We start from the raw sequence: 17,301 nt of genomic DNA on the forward strand, positions 1-17,301 counted from the left end.
TCTAGTAATATTTGAGCTAAATTGTCTAAATACCACATCAATACAACTATGTACCGATTAATTGTCTTTTGAGTGTAAAATTCGTGACTTTTGAGAATTTAATTTTGATTTGTGGTAACAACTGCAAAGCAAACAAGTATCAACATAACAGATAAAAGTAATGGTGAACAAAAACCTGAAATTTTTGAGCCATATGCTCAAACCTGTTAACAAAAGCATCCTTTAAGCTGAATTAACCTCCAAATCGAATTAGTAGTTGAGATAATGTCCACAGCTCTGAATCAAGGAGGATGAAATGCAGAGCCTGTTGCTCCAAATTGGCATGTAACTCATCATCAGTCTATACGAGGAGGCTGTGTTGATAGTTGATACCTAGTACCATATTGAGGCATATGGCAAGTCGGGAGGGAGTCGAGTTATTGGAACGTCACCCAGCTTTTAACAGGTGAGCACTGCCCATGACTGAGTGGACAACACCGTTTTAATCAGAAATGAACCACTTTTCATTTTCAAAATCCCTGCTGCATCCCCAAACTTGTGCTCAAGATGTTCAACAAAGAACAATGTGGTCAAAAAGTAATCTCACTAAGTATTGCGGGGAATTGCCTTTTAGCTCTACCTCACTCCCATATAGCAGCCACAGAAAAAAACGTAGGGTCTCCGCATTTTAGTGGTTCTGAAGTAAGTTTGATCTGCTACAGTTACGAGTCACCTGTGTTGGTGCTACCCACTCCAAATGGGGGCTCTCCCCCACTCAGCTGCACCATTGGCAACCTGGCAAGTTAACCACTGCTTTAGTGCCCATGCCCCAGCCAAGATTGGCACATGCACCTTGGCTTACGTGGGGAGTTTCCAGTTCAGACACTAGTGTTATTCCTACTTTGTGAGAGGGGCTATCACCATGCAAGTATTTGCGGTCGTCATGACTGCTTTAGTCACAAAATGGTGGTTGTGGAATGGAGTATGGACCATGCCAGAGCAAGCCTTGTGTTACAATGGCACTACGAACTTCAGGCTGGAGTTTTACTATGACACGTCAATGACTGAGTGCTACAATTTCAAGATCCTGAGAGCTGTTGGCACCAGATTTACCCTAGGGAATGTAGTGATAGGATGTGCATTGCAAATTGTAGATGATCTTATGGTGGGTTGTGTTTTGAGCGTAGATCTGTTTACAGAAAACGGCAAAAATCTTCAGGAAAATGCTATTTTGTGAACGACAGTGTTCAGATTTCAGTGCATTTACTGGAAACTTACAATGTCCATGGAAAGTATTGCCTGAGCGTTAAGGTAAAGGGGATTACAATTAACAGCCACTGAAAAAGACATCAGCCTGAAATTACAGCCATGTCTTACTTAAAACAAATCAAAGGGGGGTGGCGGGGTGGGGGAGGAAGAGAGAGAGAGAGAGAGAGAGAGAGAGAGAGAGAGAGAGATAGTTAGTTTCAAAAGATCTGTTATGTGCAGCAACATGTACGCTGCAATTTTCGTATTACGATTTCGTAAATATACTTTCAAGTATAAATTCAAATTCCACCAACACAGCACATAAATTTCCAAAGCACTGAAACAGAGACTGATGTGCTTTTGTAAGCCAATTGTAGCTCATGTCAGGTAATCTCACCAGTCAATGACATGAGATATTGAGAGCATAGGACATGTCGTGTAGTCAGCCAGTAGTAACATCACTGTTAAGTAGCACGAATGCACAAATAGGAAAAGTTAGTAGTCTATATTAATATACATACCATAACTACAAAAAAAGCTAAGATTTCATAAATAGTATTGGTCTTTTTTGGTGTATTACACTTTTAGATACATCACATAAAAGGGCCAGTAAAATTTTAAATGACAAATGTCTTGTTTTCTGGGCTCAAAATTCTTGTAAGTGGCTGGCCATCAAAGTTTTAAGCTTTAAATGACAGTCAAATGCTCTGCGATTTACGAAATTCAAAGCGCATTCTCACACGTAACATACTTCATCTTGCATAAAATGAAATTTACTTTTGAAGCAGCGCTTTTCAAATCACCATTCTCAATGTTTTTCTGCGATCTGTTAGAATTTGTTTCAGTAGTTGTCACAGAGCATCAGAAAACAGACATTACTGCGCATCCACTGCTACAATGACATAGGAAGCCCATACGTTAGTTTAATATAGCATTAAGAGATCTTACGTTACACCATAAATGAAACAGGACATCAGAGGATCCTCCAAGAAGTTCGTACACCATACTAAAATGTATAACACAGCATAAAGTGCACATTTGTATGTCCAGATGCACCAAGAAGTAGGCCACAACATGATATTAAGCTTTTCAGTTGGGTTTTCAGAATCAAATTTTCTTGTAGCACCAGTACTGCATTATTTCATGTTTGGTTCTTTATTATGGCATAAAGCTGTGTGTTCCACATGATGAAAATGTGTACTTGAAATTTAGCAAACAGCTGAAACTAGACAGCAGTGTGGAATGAAACACTGTTACAAATAATTGACTGCCTCTGCGGAAAAGATTAATAAATGCCAAACTTCTTTAACAAATCGACAAAAATAACTTCATTGTCTGCAAGCCAATTAATGCTCGAGTGCCAAAAACTGTAGCAATAAAATAAAATCAGAACACTACTAACATATTTTAGTCTTCCGCATACATGAATAAAAATACATTCACTTGGTAACTCCCAGTCACAGAAATCAGTTCTGTTTTCATTTGACAGGAGCACTATAAAAAAGGAACATGGGTCACATGGAGACATTTGCTATCTGACTAAATAAAATTTGAACTTCATTCACGAAGACTACTGTATTCATACATATATTTGCTTCACTACAAAGAAACTGATGCTGAAACATGGAAATCTTGTGCAGGAGTAAAACTGTGGTGGGAACTATGAATTCTATAGTCAAGTCTACAGAAAATTTTCCATGTCTGTCGAATAAGCAATTTAAAATACAAGTATTTTTAAACACTAATTTGCAAATTACTGAATGCTGCAATAAACTACTTCAATTAACACCTTGTGCCTGTGACATCATGTGCTCAGTGTTCACCTCGAGTTTTCATTGCTGTAGCAATAATTTCCGCAAGTATTTATGTTGAAAATTCTGAATACTATGAATCCTTTTATAATCTTACTTAAAAACCGATCACGAAAACTTTATTCATAGTAACAAAGATGAATGCCAAGAGAAATAGCTATCTGTCAAAGACAAATGAGCAAAGAAGTTTGGAGGAATTAAATTGTGGCAATCACGTTTATGGAGCAATCTTATCTTTCTCCAAAGGCTGCCATCTAATTTCACATAAACTGCGCTCTTTGAGTAAGATGCTGACTAACAGAGGCACTTAGCACACACAATTTATTGCTGCTTATCTAAATTTTTCACAGCTTCTTCCAATTAATAATTTATCCATAAAAAAGCACATTCTGGTAATAAATCTTAATGAACACAGGTAATTGTTCTCATGTGCTATTTGCTAAATTGAAATTTTGTAAGCACAATCTAATGTTGCCACATATATGTATCTATACTCAAACTATGGAAACATTGGTGGAAAAAAGAACGCATTCCCATTATTTTAGTTGAAGATTCAATAGTTAATACCCACCCTTTTTGTCACATATTTGAGTTTCACTATAATTATGTACCATGGAAATTGGTTGCAGAGTTAACAGTTTGGTTTCAAGACTGTAATCACTTGAGTAAAAACTGAACTTGGAACCTGTATCTCGAGAATATGTTCTGAATGTTTAAAGTTATTTTCTCTGATTATCATCAACTGGACAGGCAGAAAGTATGTAAGAGCATTGCAGTCACATGGTACATTATCAGCCACACGTAATGCAAAAGGCAAATATTTTTGTAAGCATGACTATAAGTTTGTGCTACCATAAGAAAAGTAGTAGTAGTAGTTGTAGTAGTAATAATAATAATAATAATAATAATAATAATAATAAATGATAATAACCACCAAATCATCTCTTCATTTGTTAATTTTAAGATTAATATACCATTAAACAACAGGCAATGAATCTCTATAGCGTTGACTACCCCAGCTTGCAGAAAGCAGGTGAGTGAACTGATCTTGTTGCTGGCAGGGGGGACAATAACTTCATCCACTTTTTCTACTTGCTGCAGGCAGACTGACAACATGATTACCATGGTCTCCTTTTCCAACCATTCAAGTGCCATGAAGCATTTGTTTATTCTTAATAGCCAATCTGAAGTTAAGTTACTAATAGCCCTCATACGAAGAACCATTTTCAAATGTAGGTGTATTCCATTGTAAGATTTACCTGCACCAGTCTAATTGTGAACACCGAGTGACTACGACTTGACTCAGCATTCAGCGAAGTGTGAGCCATCCTTTTACGTTTCTGTCCTTTGTAAAATAAATCAAATGCTTCTTCTGTTGATTTAACTTCCACTTCTGTCACACCATGTACATACATATTGTGATTAGCATCTTCCCTGATGATTCGACTTTGCAGAGATCTAAAATTAACAAAGAAATAATTTTAGAAGAAATAGTGAAACAGCTCACTGTATCAGCTATGGCTACAAAGATTTTTACATGTTTTGTGTTATTTGTTTCAAATTGATGTAAATAGCATCTGTTCATGTACTTTGTGCCCTTATACAAAGAACTAATGTATTTTTATTTCAGATGAACACACATGGCTGTATCATGTCAATGGAACATTTAGAGCATTACTTCCTATTTATTACAGAAAAAACTGAAGTTCTTAAAACACAACAAAAAATCTGAAATATAACAAAAAATCTAAAATAAAAAATCTTATTTGTAACAGCAATGCTGTAGACAGTTTATGTGCATTGCTTTATGAAGGTAAATAATGAAATTTATATCACTGGTAAAAACCCACTTTATGAACAGAGACATGTGCAGGATGTTTGAATACATACTTTACAACCTCATTTTTGTTGTTTGGTTCAGATGCTGTAACAGTTTTTGCCTTGTGTAAATCAAAACATATTTAAGAGTGTAGAGTGATACTCTATGCGTATCACTAAATTAAAGACACCTGCCACATTTTTCTGTCAGTATGTGAACGCTAACTCTCACACACTACTGTGGGGATTGTGATACGGTATTTACTGACAGGTAGCCTGATCGATTAAGGAGATTTGTGCGTACAATTTGTTACTGCTATACCAGACAAGTCCTCTAGCCATAGATACACAATGCTAACTAAACAAAGCCAAGGCAGGTAGCCAGTTAATGCCAAGGAAAAGGCACAACATCTTTAATGAGTTATTCAGACCAAATCTGTTTCTGAAGTGTGAAAGAACTCCAAGTGTGTTACATGAAAACAATCGTCCACAACCAGCAGTACAGAAATGTCATGCAGACAGGCAGTATGTATTTGAAGCATCATATCAGGCAACCTAGGACAAGTGAAGATGACACGGAGAACATACCTGTGGCTTTCCCCATTCACCACCAAAGACTCTTTGGAAGATGTCTTCACTACAATTAGTTTAATAGTAAACTATTTGGCAACAAGCACCACAACACCAGGCCAAGGCTGTTTAAGATGTCCTGAACCAGCAGCTCCAGAAAATCACAAAAGAAGCAGATGGACTCCTTAGCCTCCTCGGTAATCTGACATTACACCTTTTGACTTTTTCCATTAGAGGTTTTTCAAAGATACACTTTACTAAAGTAAAAGGAGCAATATCACAAAAGGGAAGACAAAGATCACTAACACAAATGCCATAGTTGTACACACAATATGCAGTGTGTGGCTGGAGCTGTAATACAAGTTAGCTCTACCATTTTCAAAACATTGGATCCTTGAATACAATATGCCACATCAGGTCATCTCACACAAGAGTGGGAAATACTAACTGACTACTCTTGAAATCTTAGCTATGAAACAGTTCGGAGCTGAAGAATTTTAATCAGATTCCAGAACTTTGAAAAACAAGGTAATGTACATTGTGCAACACCTTCCTAGTTTTAGGCAAGTAAGCATATACCGTTATATGAAAGTTGAAAAGGACACATGAGCACTCAAACATAGTGCATTTAGTCCAACCATTTAACATGCTACAGCCATCTCTCATCATATAACTAGATAATCACAACTGCACCTGATGGTTTCATGTATTTGTCAACTTTTCCATTTGGTAAAGAATCCAACCATTATTAATAGATATTATTTCTCAAACTGAACACTGTGAGGCAACTGTTTCATTACCCCTATTTTGGATTTTAAGAGAAATACTCACAATTTAAAATTTTTAGAATTACAAATGGAAAGTAGTGTCCTGTGTTTTTGTAAAATAAAAAAAAAAAAACCATTTGCTACATGAAATAATTAGTCCTAAAAATTCAGTCTCATTACCTTTATATGTTTCCCTCTTTAATACTATTAATAAACTTATCATTTTCTTTTATTTGACAATAAAATGGAAATTCTGAGTTGCCACCAAATGGTGAGGCTATACATAGTTGGGATCAAGAGCAGACGAGATAGTCCATAGTTATTCATAAGAGACTATATCAATCATAAGGATAAAATCCAATTTGTATGTGACCCGCCAGTGCCTTTTATTATGTTTGTTTCAAAAGAGAATATTTTAATATTATCTGGCATCATCAATGTATGTTGTGTAGATAGCAAAGAATATACAAGGATGATTCAAAACTTCTATTATATAAGGAACTCATGTGCAGCAATGTACAGTTTGGGAGCAAAAATCAGTTGAGCATCACTTTCAAATCTCCAGCTCCACAGCCTGCACACAGCAAAGACAATGAGATCTGACCTGTGTGCTGTAGCAGTACATGGCACAGGCAGTTTTTTGAGTACTCCCAGTCAGGTCTTCTCTTATGTAACTACATGAAACTAAGAACGTCCTCATCAATGCCTTGAGTGCAGGATGTCCTTTGAGCACCACAGCCAACCTTATTAGTTTCAAATACACCAATTTCCCATAGCTGTTTTAGATGGACAAAGGTGTTATGTGATGACGTAATTACAAAAGGGACAGACAACAGCATCCTCTTCTGAGCTTGTGTGTGTACCATGAAGCAGCACAGATGAAAGTGAGCCAATCTTCAAACTTACTTTACATCCAAACAGTACACTTCCAGACATGGGTTCCTTATCAAAAATTCATCTGTTAAGTCCCCTATACGAACCCTGGAACCCCGTGAAGAAGAAATTTTGAATCAACCTGTATAGCAATGCCATGTTACTTTTCAACTATACCATATGCCAATGCACCACCAATGTTGAGATTTTAGTTATTGAGTTTGCAGTCATAGATGAAGGAGTTTAATACTATAAGGAAACCAAACATTTCAAGTCAACTATTTTGATTTGGACCAACAATTACAGATTTCAGCTCTTAAACATGATGCTTGATATTAGGAAATAATCTTTACCTTTGCCTCAAGCAATCTTCTGGTATTTCTTCCAATAGATCATATGTATTGTTGTTGTAAATTTCAATGTATGTGACAAATACTGCATATGTATTGTCTTCTTCAGCACAAGTCAATTTTGTTGAATCACTCACTCTTTGCTCCTCAATATAATTTGGTTCTTTCCTGGAAACAAAAAAGATGCAGATTAAACACAAAAGTCCATTCTAAAAAATACAGGGTGTCCCAAAAAGAATGACCCGATTTTAACTTGTAATAATATTGAGACAAATGTCACTAGGTAACTGAAACAGCACTAGAAGTAATTGGCATGGTCTAGAGTTTCAGAAAAAATCCGCTAGATGTCGCTACAAGCGCTGACCTGGAGCGTGCAGCCAGTCTCGCGCAATATGGCGTCCGCGCAACGGAAGGCGTATTGCGTTATTGAATTTAGTCATACTCAATCAGTGATCGTATTTCAGTGGGTGTTTCGTACTCTATTTCGCACTAAACATTTCTTCCTTACCTCGTGACATTGCTGAACTAAAAACAATAATATCAGCTGCTGTAGCTTCAGACACCTTACGCTCTGTTTGGGATGAATTTGGCTATCGGCTAGATGTTGTCTGTGCAGCCAATGGAGGACATATTGAACATTTAGGGCAGATTTTTATAAACTTCTGTCTTTTCTCAGTAATTCAGTATGAAATTTGTTGGTGTTAAGCCCTTCTTCCTAATAAAGAATTCTATTTAGAATAAGGTCATTTTTTGGAACACCCTGTACAAAAAAATGAGCGGTCATTTAATGCAGTCTCACAGGGGGAAAAGGTAACAATTTCAGAATTTAGGCATGAATACTTACATGTCTTAATAATAAAACTGCCAAGTAGCACAGTCATAACAGCAACAATATTTGATAAATTCATGTTTGAAGTGTCAACAGTGTGCACATGATCATCAGTCCGGCACCACGTCCCCATTTTCACAGATCTATTACCTAGTAGTGAGTCAACACACTGTCCAATTTTTTTTATGCGTCTTGTACATAGGCGACCAAGATGATACAATGTGCGATGAGTAGGACACATCATATGTATTTTTATGACAAATGTTTAAGAATACACTTTCACGCTATGGTTAATTTTTTATTTAGGTGTTAACTATGTACGGGAAAACAGTACACAGCTCTGATTTTGTACTGTAACCCCTCAGACCTAATATGAGGTATAAATAAGAAAAGCATCTGGCATTGTAATTAATAGTCCTTACCTTCATTTAAAAATGACTCCAACATAAAATAACGACAAATTTGATGAACGTCAAAGTACTGGGGCAGGGAGAAGGGAAGTGCAATGTAAACTTTATTTTTTGCTGAAATGTTTCCATATCTGGTAGCACTCTAAGACTCAAAGACAATCACCGTAGTAAAATATTCTTGGGCTACAAATGGCATCGAGGGTTAACTGTCCACAAGCTTTCGGCACATATCTCCTCTGTCACAGTCAAGTGGCTGACTGTCATGTGAATGCCACTGCCGTGTTGATATAGTAGTGCCGTCGCCAGCGACATCACTAGTTCCCCATCCCAAACCATATATGGCAATGTTTCAGTTGCGCAAATGCTGCGCTTACTTAAACTCCCCAATCACAGGATCCAAGGCCGTACTCCGGTGCAATTCACTGTTTTTATTGAGGATGTTGTCCGATATTTTGATTCTATTGCCTCATTTATTACACTATCAGACAACATCCTCAATAAAAACAGTGAATTGCAGCGGAGTACGGCCTTGGATCCTGTGATTGGGGAGTTTAAGTAAGCGCGGCATTTGCGCAACTGAAACATTGCCATATATGGTTTGGGATGGGGCACACGCGCATGCACGCACGCACGCCATCCACATTCAACACTACAGGGATTAGTAAATGAAACCATGTATATTCCTTGAAAAATTATTACTTAAATATTCGTTGTTGACCTGCAGATCACAACTGTAAACAAGTGAGAGCTGGAAACAGTCATCAATCATTTTACTTGGCGTATATGCTGTATTTCACTGTTAAATGGCTTCGGTGTAAAAAATTACAAGACACCTTGGGTGTGATGTATCAGTACGCATGTGACACCATCCTTACCAATATGTTCCAAAACTCCGCATATAAAAACAGGATTTTCCGGTGCTCATACCTCAGGTTCTACCGGTGATAAAATGGCAGAGTCAATTGTTGTGGATAGCCCTTGGGCTACAGACCATTTGTATAACCAACAGAACGATTATCTTGCTGTCACTATCCTATAGTATGGCAACAAAGTATGAATATTAGACAGTAAGCAAATCGTTTGCTGCTTCTTCTTTTTGCATTTGATGTGGTCTACGGTGGGCCTTGGGGGCTTATGGAGGCACTATTAGTTCAAGGGCTGCTCCTCACAAAGCACCAAAATAAGTTTACATTTTTTCATACCAGAACTTAGCTGTTGATTCCAAGACTTCTATGCGCAGCAAATGACAAACTTATACAGTATATTCCTACAATCCTGATCTCTAACAATCTCAAAAATTTTCTTGTTATCTTTAGCCATTTCCAAAATACAGAAGTTCAAAGTTGCCCCTCTTGTGCACACAAAATACGCTTCTAAAATCTGGAGTGATGCGAAAATTTAGCTAATGAAGTGACTTAGCATGGAGACATGCACTGTAAATTGTCTCCATTTTCATCAGAAGGGGTCTGGGTATCCCATGTTTTAGTATTATTGAAGTACATGCAAAACTTTTTGTGCACATCAAATCCAGCCTGAGATGTAAAATTAGTTTTGCATTAGTTCAGTTCCATGTCGTTAAACTACAAAATTTTTACTGATGCATAAGTTTATTTTGATCTGAGTGACACGCCCTGCTGTGGCAAGGAAATGAAGGGAACCAGTGAAAAAAAGGCTAATATGCCCCTGTTTAAATGACTGACAAATGTCGAGCACTTTTTATAAAATTTCCAAAAAATTTTTGCTTGCAAATGTATTCACACTAATTTTTCTTAGAGAAGGACACAGTGACAATGGGAAATTGATAGGAAAATACAAAATACTGGAAGACAGCAGACAGTGGCTGTAGTATAGAAAGAGTGAAGGGAGATTCCAGGGTGATTCGTATTACATTTTGAAATCAATGGTTAATTATGCTGATATTTTTATCAATCTATAAACTTATATTTTCTTTTGTAAATCACTCATCATACATTGTGTTATTCAGGCAAAGATGTTGAATTAATATTTAGGCAGTGAAGAGCTTTAAAATTAAAGAACAAGAAAGTAATTCATATTGTGACTCATGTTACAAATGTACATTTAGGTCGAAGTGTCCTCAGACTATTAGGAGTATGGATATGGTTTTTATCACAGAAAATGCAAATTAGGTTGGCATTCAAATGACACAGTTACACATTTCTAAAAATATTTATACAATGTAAAATATTGTAATATATTGAAAATGCATGTGACTCAGCGTTACATGACTTATGTTACTTGCTACTTATTGATGGAAAAAGTATTTCCTGTGAGCAGAGAAATAAAAATATGTATAGCATTATTTACCAAATTAGATAAGTTTATCATTTTTTAACACTATGAAAAATTATAAGAGCATGACGTCTGGGAAAACAAACTGTACATTCAATTAAAATTCAGAGAATTGAAAATATCCTCTTACACTGACATCAGATGGATTAATTTTCTTTATAATTTTTTTCCTGTGTGCACAGTATTTCATCACATTTTGCAGGCCATTCCCAGCAATGACCAGCACGCTCCATTGCAATGATTAGATAAGAGTTACCAAAAATTGCACGTATCTCTCCAACACAGAATTTATGATCATATTCTAGTTTGTACCAGTCTCCAATTTTTACACCTTCTACAGTATCTTCAGTATGATGATCTGCAGCAGGGAAAGTCTTTGCAGACAACAGATATGTTTGTAGTAGTCCTTTCTCCTAGTGAAGGCAGTGAGTGCTTTTCATGTTTAATACAGACAGTGCTAAAGAAAATATTTGAGCCAGATTAAGTTCCACATTGATTACTTCAGTTTCATCAGTAGACATAAGAAAAACCTGCATAGCTGTGGTACTTGCAGCTGCCTGAGCGAAAGTTGATGCATCACCAGCTACAAATTTTCACCTTATTATAGCATTCCACACTTGCTATTTCGCAACTGCACCAATTCCATTTACAACTCCTTTACCACGTAGCAAAAAGTTCCAATACTGAAGTTGAGGTACAGCAGCAGTAATATACTTGTTTTTAAATTGTGAGGCAGGTCCATCTGACCAGATTGAAACTACCTTCGCATTTTCAGGTATAGTTGACAGTACCTCGCTAATGTATGCAATCACTTGTTAAAAAGATTACAAATATGTTTGCCTGCCAAAACTTTTGTGACAATTTTTAAAGGTGCTGAGGAATGTAGAATGAGAAATCCTGCACAACCCTTTCAATTCAGTGTTTTAAGCAGGAGCATATTTGCTTTTTTCTCTCTGGTCCTTATTCTGTTATTGCAAATTAAAAAGAAAACTAAGTGAAATAAAATTTGCAGGCATTAATGAGAGACAATTTCTTACATACAATATAAAGACACAAAGATTTTTGCATGCAGCAGTTTAATGAATTCAAACATAAAGAAGCAAACTGTATTTTTAAAATTCTTCAACCATATCAGAGTTGTTGACTTGATCAAAAACTAAATAACTTCATTTACAGCAGAGAGCCAAAATATTTTCATAGCAATTACTGTAAAGTTTATACAACTATTGTAATTGCATTATTAGCTGCAACAGACAGAAGACGTGCTTTATTGGTGCTGCACATTTTAGTGATTTTGATCAAGATAAACTTACACTGCAGGGTGGTTGTTCAGCACACCAGTATAGAAGTTGGGCACAGAATCAGCTAAGCAAAAAATATGTGCAATACACATATTTATTTAAATATGAAAGCCAACTTAGGAATTTCCCTTGTATGAGACAGCTTGTCCAAGATCATGTATTGATTTGAAGTTCTACATATGCATATTTTACTGTTCACGTCGCTTTTGCATAATCTTTCATTGATTGTATTGTGAAATTTCAAACGTTCGCAAGTGCCGCAATAAACTAGTATTGTTATCGTCAATTGCAGGTATGAACTAAGTTGAGTTCTTTTAAAAATTTTAAGGGCAGTAGGCCTACTCTCGTTCAAAACAATCTTTCTCTAATTTCATTGTCCAATTACGTAAGAAATCGCTTAGTTTCCGAATTTTCAGCTGCTTACAAAACTATATTTCCTTAAATTAGTAGTACCAGTGTTTTGGATACATAATTTAATTCCTAGCAAATCAGCAATTTTAGCTGCAGTTCAGCTGAAGTAGACATCACCCTCTGAATTTCATTGTATATCAACACAAATAAACGTTCGTTTTTGACAATTTACGGAATCTAACACTGCCATTTACATAACCTACGAGTAATCAAGTTTTGTGATTTAGTTACTGTACCACATTTTCTAACTAACATTTTATGTTACTTCTAATTTTCCCTTAAACAGGAGTATCCCTATATGCTATCTGCATCTAATGTAAATTAACTTTGTTTTCAAGTTTGCTAAGAACTTTAACATCAAAACGTTTTAAGAAACCAATAATTCCACTACAGATTTTTGTGTTGCCTTAACAGAAATCTCATTTTGTGTACTTGCTGAAATTCTTATAGGGAATAAGGCCCTTTTTAGCTCAACAGATTAAACGATAATCAGCAGGTTTAATTTCAAGTCTTTGAGACAATGGGCAAGCTGGGTAGTGCAGAAGTATAGGCCCAAACGGGAATAGGTATGCATGGAGTCTGAAAGGAACATGGGTGCGTTCATGCTAAGGCAGATGGGGGTAAGTTGATTGAGGTCAGGCAAGAGGACATCTCTCGGACCAGTACTGGGAGAACCCCAAAGGGGATGGTGCACATTAAAGACACCGAGCAGCAAAAACGGGTGACGTACCCATAACCTCGAGGAAGTCTGCCCTGGTGACTTCAAATGACTAAGAGATGTGAACAGTACAAAGAGAAAAGGTCAATTGAGGAAGGAAAATGCGGACTTCAACAGCTTGAAGCCTGGTAGTCAGGGGATGGGTTGAGAGATCATCATCCTGGATGAGCAGCATGACTCCCCACAAGATGGAACGCCCTCCTTGAGGGAAAGGCCAAAGCAGACCGGGAAGAAATGCAAGAGCTCAACGTGGTCATGAGAACCCAATTTCATTTCCTGGAGGCAGAGTACAAGCAGAGGCTGCATTTCTAAGAGCAGCCGTAAGTCCTCTGAACGAGGACCATGAACTTTCCATTCAAGGAGGGTCATGCCAAAGAAAAATTGAAAGGGTGTACCCTTAGTAGCTGCTGAGGGCCAGTCTTCGAAGACTCGCTGCTACAGTGCACAGAGACAACAGGATCCTGCTCCATCAGGTCTAAACAGGCATCGACATTCTCCTATTGGTCCAGGGTAGATAAACGGTTGGTGGTGCACATGGGTGAAACAGAGGTCAGCCAGACGAGGGTGTCATGTGGTGATACCATCAAAGATGACCTCTAACTTGATGAGGGAAGACTGTTCCCCTTTGTTTGATGTCTTTGAACCTTTTCAGTTGGCAGAGGAAGACTCAGATGTTTATCGTCTGGAGGAAAATAGAAAGTCTTCGCGGGAAAATTCCTTCCATCTTTTCCAGCCTGCTAGTTGTATAGCAGGTGACATTGCCCTACGAGGTGAAAGTTAGGTGGCTTGTTGTACACCTGGAGGAGACGGAATAAAACCATGACACTGGGCAATTTCAGTACCTCTGTGCTAGATTTGAGGTCACATGTCTGCATGGCCATGTCCTTAATGGAGCAAGATGTAGGAAGCACAATACTGTACGTGCCAGATGGTCGAACACAGGGTTTAAAACTACCCACCAACTTATGAGCAACCGGGTAAGGCACTTTTTCCTTCACCCAAATCACCTGAACAGCCTGCTCGTCAAGATACACAGGACAATCTCGGCAGCAGATGGCATGGTCACCACTGCACTTGATACAGCAGGGAGGAGGAGGCAGACAGTTGTCCTCTTGAGCATCCCTTCCACAGGTTTGGCCAAGAGTCGACAGGACTCTTGAGTTTAGTTGTAACGATGACACTGGTAGCAGCGCATCGAGTTCGGAATGTATAGTCAGACTGTGATAACTTCATAACCTGTTTTGATCTTGGACGGAAGCACCAAAAGTGAGAAAGAGAGTGCATGTGGGCACTAAGGATGCATCTACGTTTTTCATCATCCAAAGGACTACAATTACACCCTGATAAGAGGTAAATTTGGATTTCTGCCTCTGTCAGACCATCTAGCAGCCTTGTGTAAATAAAACCACATGAATTCAGAGTTCTATGGGCCTCGACATGAACAGGATAGCCGTGGAGGAGTGAAGTTGCAAGCAGTTGTGCTTGAGAATCAGAAGTAGTCTCCAAAATCACAGTGCCATTTCATAAACAAGAGCAGGATTTCACAGGGCCAGCAACTGCATCAGCATCTTTCTGAACAATAAACAGATTTACCATAGCAAAGAACAGACAGTCTTCAGTACGACACCACAAGGAACTGTGGTGAAGCTGGGAAGGTCTTTGAATCATTAGCCACATCCGTTTACGTTTGGTAGACGTTGACAGTGAAAAATATGATTGGCTCATAGTGAGAAAATCCCCACGATTCCAGCATCTGATGGTGTGCTCCTTGCAACTGGGGACCCCACAGAAGCGGGTACACCAGCCTTAGGTGATTGTTCACACCTCCTGAACACCTGACAGAAGGACCAATTGGGAATTTAGGAAGGTAGCAGTTCAGGCAACCACCCCTCCCTGGGCCTTGGCTTTACCAGGCTGGGAATCACACGTTACCCCGGTCACCTGTTGCCCGTCAGATGCGTGGGCTGGCCAAGGAGCACAGAGGGAGGAAGAAGAAAAGGAGGAACCCAAAACGCTGAAGTGGAGGAAGGATAGGAGAAGAGAAAGCAAAAAAGGAACAAAAGACAGTGGAGACACTGTTCTAATATCTGCAACTGACAATGCAGAACACGTTTCCTACAACATCCGAGAAATGTTTCCCAAGAGAGGGGAAAAGAATAGCAGGAGGATAGACATGCAGCACAGAAGGGGAAAGATGCTGCGAAGGCTGGGACCCCATGGCAGCCAAGCACGAACCCACCAAAGAGTGGCGAGCCTCATTAGGGAGAGAGTGGGGCCCGTGCCAGATAGGACTAACAGGGGATAATGAACATATACAGGAAAGAGCAGCACAAATTGTCACAGGTTTGTTCAGTCCATGGGAGTGTGTTACAGAGATACTGAAGGAACTGAAGGGGAAGACTCATGAAGATATACAAACTATACCGAGAAAGTCTACTAAAGTTTCAAGAACCAGCTTTAAGCTCACACAGGGGCTGTGAGAATAAAATTATAATAATTACTGCATGCACAGATGCATTCAAACCATCATTCTTCCTGCACTCCAGATATGAATGGAACAAGAGGAAACTGTAGTAACAGGTACAATGGAATAACCCTCTGCCATGCACCTCTTGGTGGTTTGCAGAGTATAGATGTATATGCAGACAGACTTTGGAATGATGGGGCATCCACTTCGCAACATCTTTAAATTCATGTGATAGACTACCTGGGAAATATGTCCTATGTACAAGTTTTGTGCCCCTCTTGCTGCTGTTGTGTTTTCAAGAGCTGCCATAGCAACAGTGGTTCCATTTGTGTCTGCTGAAAGGCTCCTCATTAGAATGGTGTCTGTTGCAATGATCAGCAATGTATGGTGCAGTTGTGTTCCTAGAACTGTCCTCACTGTACTATACCCATGTTCCAAGAAACCTTTGTACGATTTGTTCTTTAAAGAAACTAACATATTAAAACCTTGTATTTGGTGTGCAATTTCTTCAGATTTACTAAGTTAAGTTTGTTCTGGGTGTGAACTATCTTGTTAAAGACCACAATGGAAACCAACTTTCCTTCCTGCACAGTCTTAAAACATTGGCATTTTTGTAAAATTTCACTATGTCTTGTTTCACAGTTTCAGCCACAACTACCATAAGTTTTCTTATCACACACGCCATGTGCCCTGTGACACCAAAAGTAACTGCTACTCTAGCAGCCCTCCATGAATGTGGAGGAAGTTTTAAAACTTTAATCTGTTCACTGTGAATTGAATACATTTCTAAGCAAGGATCTGCATTAAATCAGAAAAGTGGTGGCACTGTTCACCTGAGCACTCCACTAAATACAGGTGTTTGTTTCTTTGTAGGATATCAAACCGTGTGAAACTTTCTTGGAACACAGGTACAGTACAGTACAGTATTTCAATTTGTTTGTGAAACTGTTCTTTGCAGAATGTGTGTTTATGTAAGTAAAAAAACTTTTAATGTATCATTATTGCTTGTATATATTATTTCACTGATCGTGACTAATTTGCAGAAAGATAATAACAATACATCACCACATTTGTGCACTCAAGCTGTATCAATTCTTTATACTGAAATGACTCAACACTGAAACAACATAGGCCTATACATAAGGAAAAATGGTAACTCTTTTCAGCTCTCACCTATTTACAGTTTTGATCTACAGGTCAACCACAAATATTTTAGGAAGACTAAGTTTTCGAGGAATACCCATTGTTTTTACTTACTATGGGACTTAACATCTGAGGTCATCAGTCCCCTAGAACTTAGAACTACTTAAACCTAACTAACCTAAGGACATCACACACATCCATGCCCAAGGCAGGATTTGAACCTGCGACTGTGGCAGTTGCGCGGTTCCAGACTGAAGCGCCTAGAACCACTCAGCCACCATGACCGGCCCTTGTGG

The 17,301-nt window shown here is 38.2% G+C and overlaps 1 protein-coding gene across 1 annotated transcript in view; it reads right to left on the bottom strand.

Moving 5' to 3' along the window:
- LOC126198828 (kinesin-like protein KIF23) overlaps positions 1–17,301 on the bottom strand; it is a 157,951-nt gene that overhangs the window by 123,894 nt on the left and 16,756 nt on the right. The window contains exons 3-4 of the mRNA XM_049935405.1: positions 7,420–7,584; positions 4,298–4,496 (exon numbers count right to left, since the gene is read on the bottom strand). Of these exons, the coding sequence (XP_049791362.1) occupies positions 4,298–4,496; positions 7,420–7,584 (364 nt within the window). The remainder of the gene's footprint in view (positions 1–4,297; positions 4,497–7,419; positions 7,585–17,301) is intronic.

Source organism: Schistocerca nitens, chromosome 1 (assembly GCF_023898315.1).
Source record: "Schistocerca nitens isolate TAMUIC-IGC-003100 chromosome 1, iqSchNite1.1, whole genome shotgun sequence".
In the NCBI taxonomy this organism is placed as follows: Eukaryota; Metazoa; Arthropoda; class Insecta; order Orthoptera; family Acrididae; genus Schistocerca; species Schistocerca nitens.